The sequence below is a fragment of the Hylobates moloch genome, unplaced genomic scaffold (assembly GCF_009828535.3).
Source record: "Hylobates moloch isolate HMO894 unplaced genomic scaffold, HMol_V3 SCAFFOLD_12, whole genome shotgun sequence".
In the NCBI taxonomy this organism is placed as follows: domain Eukaryota; kingdom Metazoa; phylum Chordata; class Mammalia; order Primates; family Hylobatidae; genus Hylobates; species Hylobates moloch.
In genome coordinates, this window is record NW_026652287.1 from 70,365,686 (window position 1) to 70,372,870 (window position 7,185).

Consider the following 7,185-nt stretch of genomic DNA (forward strand, 5'->3'; position numbering starts at 1 on the left):
TCATTTTTCTTCTTGCCACATAAATAAATGGGAAATTTATTTAAAATTTAATTTAAATTGGGAGCGTGGTATTGAAGAATTTAAAGCATCTTGAGTTGAAATCAAGTAAAAGTAGAAAATTTTTAATCGTATGTTTTGTATATTGTGATATGTTGTGTTCTTTATACTGTATTGCAAGAATACTGAGGGAAGGAGTCCTATCATATTTTACAGACACACACACACAAACACACAATCTTCACTTGCTTCTGTATAAGTCAGTAAACCCAAGTAAGGGAATTAGAAGTAAAGATGGTCATTTTACATTTGGAGTCTTTGTTTTTCCTGAAATAAAATTAGAAATCTGTTTTTCTGGATTTCAAAATGTTTTCTTTTCCTCCTTATTCAGAAATCTCTACCCCAAATTTGCGTCTCCCTGGGCATCTTCACCTTGTCGACCTCAAGACATAGGTAGGAGAATCTATCTGTGTTTAGACCTTTTAAAAAGAAATTTACAACTGAGAATCAGTTAATAAGTCTTTTTTCATTTTATTATCCAGACTTCCATGTTCCATCTGAGTACTTAACGAACATTCACATTAGGGATAAGGTGAGTGTAGTTTATTATTCTACTCAGTCAGCATGAATTTATCTATTTTTCACGTGTTTTTCAGTTCAGGCAGCATACTATTTTTGAAATAATTAGTAATAGTCTCAGGGATATGCTTTCATATGTCCATGTTAACTTGTTAAATGGTAAATGTTAGGACTGGTAAAAAATAAAAATTCTTATATTTAACAACAGGTTACAACCATAACCGCAGTTGATGGGAATAAACTAGATTGGAACATTTGATAAATTTCCTTCTGATAATCTTATTTTATGACCTTACCAGTAAAAAGATTTTCTTTACAAGTATTACAGATACAGTGTTTTTAATGAGATGGTCTGTATCTTTAAAAACTATTTATGACTTTTGACTTTTCTCTGTATTTTTTCATTTCCATTTTTTTAAATCACCTAAAATTCTAATTCTAAAGTAATGATTAACAACAGATTACCGCTTAATCTCTCTTTTTTCAATCTAAGAAAGAAAATGGTGGCACTTTTTGCTTTAGAAGAACTGAGAGTTTGTTTCTATAACCAAAAAATATTCACAATGATATCTAAATTTTAGCCTTGGGAAACTACAATTTAGTGAAAAAATATATTTTTGTTATATATTTATGTATAAATATATATGTATATGTGTATATATACAACAGCATTCCGAGTGTGCCTTACAGTTCTGTGGTCAAGTGGATGTTGATGTTGTGGACAGGCAAGTAAAGGGATACTTTTCTCAGTGTCTTCTAATACTTGAGTAGATGGAAGGCAAGAAGTATGAGATGGAGAGGTCTCCTATTTTCTATTTGTGGATTGCCCACCTCCACTATAGAGCTCTTTCATTCCAATTGGCCAGGTGTTCCAGAACCTTTTCTTATTGCCAATTTGAGAAATACTAATTTAGGAGAATTTGTCACATTGGGGCTGCTGCCTGAATAGGGATAACATGGGTGGAGAGAAAAATTACATTCAGAGAATGTGTAATAACCAAATAAGTATTTTGATATAGGATCAAATAATGAGATAAAAATGTTGTTTTGGGACACTTTTAAGGTTTATTTAAATGTGAAAATTTGAGACTATTGAATCTATGTTTTACAGTTTGGTAGGCAGTTATGTTTCTACCCTGGGGAGAGAAATGTAAAGCAATCATCTTTCAGGCATCTATTTAAACAAACTAAAAAGCCATTTCTTTATGATTTTTGTATTCATCATCTGTGATTTGCTGAAAGCATACAACTGACTTGTGAATCACTGTCAGGTATAGATTCAGTTTAACACTTTTTATAAGCCGTCTATATATTTGGCACTCTACAAGGTGCTTTCATATACCTTCACTCATTTTATTTACTTTCTTAGTAACCCTTGTAGGTATCATTGTCCACATTTGACAAGTAAAGCTAAGAGATGTTAAATGACTAGGACACAGTCATATTAATGAGTAATAAAACCAGGACTTGAATACAAGTCCTAGATCTCTGAGCACAATGCTGTTGTTAGCATCGTTTCCCCATTGGGTATTAAATCCTTGTAGTGGATCTTGCTTGGAAGTTTTTATTGAGCTTTTCCTCCAATCAGCATATCAAATAGATGTATCAGAAATAATTGTTTAAATGACTTCAGTCATTTAAATGAGGAAATTCCCTTTTAGAATCGTAACTACCTATCTGTGTAATCATGTAATAACATTTATCTACTACAAAGTGGGGAGTTTCTGTTTATCTCTCCATTTTTACTTTAGTAGTAGCAACTATATATTAGGATTTGCAGATTTGTTTTATATTTCAGAATAAGTTATTTTTCTTTTTCAGCTGGCTGCAATAAAACTTGGCCGATATGGTGAAGACCTTCTCTTCTATCTCTATTACATGAACGGAGGAGACGTATTACAACTTTTAGCTGCAGTGGAGCTGTATGTTCAAAGTATTTTAATCACTTTTGTATTATAGTGGATCTTGACCATGCTGAAAACATCTTTCTTTAAGTGATGATGGCTATCTTTAAATGGAACTATTTCTCCATCAAGAAATTTATTTTTACATTATTAAAGTGAATTTAATTTAGATTAAAATGAAGTCTTAACCATGGCTTCATAATCTATATACATAAAAAGAATTTCAAACTTAATGCTGAAGCTGGGTGCGGTGGCTCACACTTGTAATCCCAGCACTTTGGGAGGCTGTGGTGGACAGATCACTTGAGGCTAGAAGTTAGGGACAGCCTGGGCAACATACCAAGACCACATTTCTACAAAAAATAAAGAAAAATATTAGCTAGGTGTGGTGGCACACATCTATATAGTCCTAGCTACTTGGGAGGCTACAGCAGGAGGATCGCTTGAGCCCAGGAGTTTGAGGTTTCAGTGAGCTATGATTGTGCCATTGCACTCTAGTGTGGCTGACAGTGCAAGACCCTGTCTCTAAAAATGATTAATAAATGCCAGATTTGTAAGAAGACAGAATTGACATAACTCATGGATTTGGTGAATCTAATTTTTGTAAATATGTGAATTATATGATATGATGCATGACTATAGTTTTTATTCCTTGTGGAACCATATGTATAATTAGATACTGAATTTCATCATTTCATAAACATTATTATAAGCAAGGCACTGTGCATATTTGTTGTATGTTTTGAAGTGCTGATTGAAGTCCACATTTTCATTATCAGCAGTCTATTGGCCAATTTAAACAAATATTAATGTAAAGAAATTGGTTCATTGATATTTTTTCCCTGAGCAGTTCTGTATTTACCTGATGCTCTAAAATTTTCTGTCGTTACTCAAATGTACAGTTGGCAACACATTTTGTTATCAATAGACAATTATATTTATCATGTTTACTATAGAGTAACTTATTAGTAATTATTTATGACCTTATGATTGGGAGACCTTTTCACAAATTTAAGTATTTCGTAACATTTTAATAACATTTCTATAAATGGCTTTGGATCAAATAGTTTAAAGTATAAAATTCACTATGTTGATAATGAATTGTTTCGTTTCATTTTACAACTGAGAGGATTTTTCCCTTATGTTTTTCCTTCATTTTTGTGAGAATAGAGATTATTACCTGTTGTTCCTTTTAATTGTTCATAAGTAAATAAATACATTCAGGCACTCATTCATCTATCACTGGCAGTTCTGTTTTCATATCTTATTTATGTCTTAAAAACTACCTCATGACGTTGGTAGGAAAGCATTTCTTTACATGGAGGTTTATTTTGTGGGACATTACCTCCTCTGGATGTTACTTCCTTAGTTTATAAGTAGTGTAAATTCTCATTGATTCTTCTATGAATTGTAATGGATTTTCTCTTAGCTTTTGAGAATTTAGAATCTGAAATTTGAATAAAAAATATTAGTATAATTTTTCAAAATGCTCTATTTTCAAGATACTTAAAAAATTATGTGGAATTTACATAATTAATTCAAATAATACTTTGTATTTAGTTCCTTATCAAATAATGCAAATAGTTGGAGATACCTGAATTTCTTTTGAGTGTTAAGAAAAGCAAGAAAGGAGTGAAGTTTTTGTAACACATTGTGTCTTTATTTGGTCTGCCTATGTTTTTATCACATTGCTTATAAAACTTTTAAAATCCTTGTTTGTATAAAAAGTGTCTTCAGTTAAATAAAAGTGTGTGTATTAATTAGTGTGCCTTCTGGACAAATTAAGAAATAATTTTTCTATATTTCAATACGGTTGTGTTTAATAACTTACAATAAATGAGTAGGAAGCATTCACATTTATTTATTTTATGTGTAATTTTTTTTTTCCTGAGGAAAGCTTTACAAAATGTAGAACATGTTTGATGTAAGCCACAGGAAAAAGTTAATTATCTTTTCTTTTAAAAATTGAAGTTTTAACCGTGATTGGAGATACCACAAAGAAGAACGAGTATGGATTACCAGGGCACCAGGCATGGAGCCAACAATGAAAACCAATACCTATGAGAGGGGAACATATTACTTCTTTGACTGTCTTAACTGGAGGAAAGTAGCTAAGGTATATTTTTTTCCATGTGCAAATGTATAAATCTAAACTTGAAAAAAGAAGTGTCCTCTTTCATCTGTTTATAAGTACCAATACATCAAATTCCAGTAATGTGCCACATATTTGCCAACTCTTTCATTCCATCTCCTTGGCTTGACACTCTTAGAAGAGTGTCCCAAAACAATTGGTTTCACTGATAGTTACATTATTGAATTTAGTAAGAGATTTTGTAATTTTGCATAAGCCTTGGTAACATTTGAAATATTTTTTGTGTCTACTGCTTTGTAAAATAAAGATACTCTCTTGCAACCCCAGTCATATATTTTTATATTTTTGTAACTTTAAGCAAGGATGAGATTTTTCTAAAAGCAGTATATAAACAGGCTTTTTACACTTGGAGTAGTTGCAGGAAATACACCTGAATGTTTGTTTGCAAGTAATTTTAAGAAAGAAAATTACAGGCGTTAACCATGACTATTTCTGTGACTATTTTGCTAAATAATGGGGAAAATCGGCTATGGAGGAATGTTGATTATTTTATTTTGGTTTTGCAACTTTTTTTCACTTAAACGCCTTTCTAACTGTCCCATGTGCAAAATTTTCATCAGTGTCAATGCATATTTCATACTTGTGTAGTACCTTGTGTTTATTTAGTCTGCCTAGTAGAGAATATAACCCATATTATCTGATTTCACAACTCCATGATTTTTCTGATATATTTTCTATCAATGATTCTTAGGATTATAAATTAAAGAGTTAAATTTGTTTGTTTTAAATAAATTTAAACAGCAGAAAAATGTTTCTGACAGTTCTTTGGACAATTTTTTAGTTGTCAATTTGTTTTTTTGTTTGTAGTTTTGAATCTGCTTTACTAAAATGATTATTTTAAAAGGTAAAACATTTTAAGAAGACAGTGTAAAATGCCTACCAGATATTTATCACGAAAATGTTTACATCTCAAGATTTCATCTAAAACTCAAAAAAAGGCCAGGCGCGGTGGCTCACACCTGTAATCCCAGCACTTTGGGAGGCTGAGGCAGGTGGATCATGAGGTCAGGAGATCAAGACTATCCTGGCTAACAGAGAAACCCCGTCTCTACTAAAAGTACAAAAAAAAATTAGCTGGGCGTGGTGGAGGGTGCCTGTAGTCCCAGCTATCGGGAGGCTGAGGCAGGAGAATGGCATGAACCTGGGAGGCGGAGCTTGCAGTGAGCCAAGATCACGCCACTGCACTCCAGCCTGGGCGACAGAGCGAGACTCCAAAAAAAAAAACAAAAAAAAACAAAAACAAACACAAACAGATGTCCCCTAACAGACAACACCAAAATAAGCTCCACATAAGAAATTAAATCTTTTTTTTTTTTTTTAGATGTTTCTCAGTGGTAAATGTCTTTACTTCTCGACCAAGTCCACATACTGTATTTTGTATTTGAATTATTTTAACAGTTCCAATTTATGTGATTATTGTGTTTTCGGAAGGCATATTTATGAGTTAACCTTTTAGTTAAATAATCACATTAATTAAAAATAGTGCCTGAGCTATTGTATATGTTACCTGCTTTTTAAGGTATATAGTATATAATAGAAAGCGATAGCCTTTGTATCATGGATTTGAATTTAACTCCTGTTGCTGTTATTTATGCTTTGACCTTCTACAATTTTCTTTTTCATGCCTGTTTCCTCTTTTGTAAAATTGAGGTGAGATTTTCCTCTTAAGTTTTTATGAAGATTAAATGAGATTGCATATATATTTATATACACACACATGCTGAGTACAGTGCTTGGCACATGTTGGGTATTTGATACATGGTGGTAGTTGTAGTAGTTTACAGCTATTGTTTTTATCATCATTATTACAGCTACTGTTTTTGCAAGGATGAAAAAATTAGAGCTGATTGTTAATTAGGTTAGATCATTGGTTCTCAAACTATAGCTTGTATCAGAATTACTTGGAAAACTTGTTAAAACACAAATTTCTGGACCATACCTCCATCGTTTATGATTCAATGAGTCTGTGGGTGGGGCCTGAGAATTGCATTTCTAACAAGCTCCTAAGTGACGCCAGTGATGACATGCTGGTCTTGGTCCAGAACTATATTTAAAGAACCTGTGGATTAGATGATGCTACAGGAGTCAAAAAATCTTTGGAAGAAGAAAAAAATTTTATTAGGAAAGAACTGAAGTTTTCTCCATTCAATTTGAACATTTTTGCTCAATATTATTGTAAATTATTCCAAACTTACATATCTAAAAAGGGGTGGATATTTTCAGTAAACAGCTACATAATTTTAGTTAAATTTTAGTTAGATATATGTATGAAGAAATCAACTTGTGAGAAAATCAGCTTTCCAGAATTAAGTTCTTATAAAGTTAAATATTTAGAAAACAATGTTAACATTAATGTAGGACTCCTTTAATTTCCAGCAAAAGCAATTCCTCAATCAGGTAAATGTCATTTTAAGGAAAATTGTATCTATTTAAATATGGATTTACATATTTTATATATATTATATATAAAACATAATTTGGCTCAGTTTTATCTATCTCGTGTACAGTTAAGCTTTTGTCTTTATCTTTAAATTTTTTAACTGTGATGTGAAA

At 31.7% G+C, this 7,185-nt stretch overlaps 1 protein-coding gene across 8 annotated transcripts in view; it reads left to right on the forward strand.

The window, feature by feature from the left end:
- CNOT2 (CCR4-NOT transcription complex subunit 2) overlaps positions 1-7,185 on the forward strand; it is a 115,870-nt gene that overhangs the window by 98,643 nt on the left and 10,042 nt on the right. For all 8 annotated transcript variants that reach the window (XM_032170727.2, XM_032170724.3, XM_032170726.2 and 5 more), the window contains 4 exons: positions 389-450; positions 540-589; positions 2,398-2,498; positions 4,452-4,596. In XM_032170727.2, the coding sequence (XP_032026618.1) occupies positions 389-450; positions 540-589; positions 2,398-2,498; positions 4,452-4,596 (358 nt within the window). The remainder of the gene's footprint in view (positions 1-388; positions 451-539; positions 590-2,397; positions 2,499-4,451; positions 4,597-7,185) is intronic.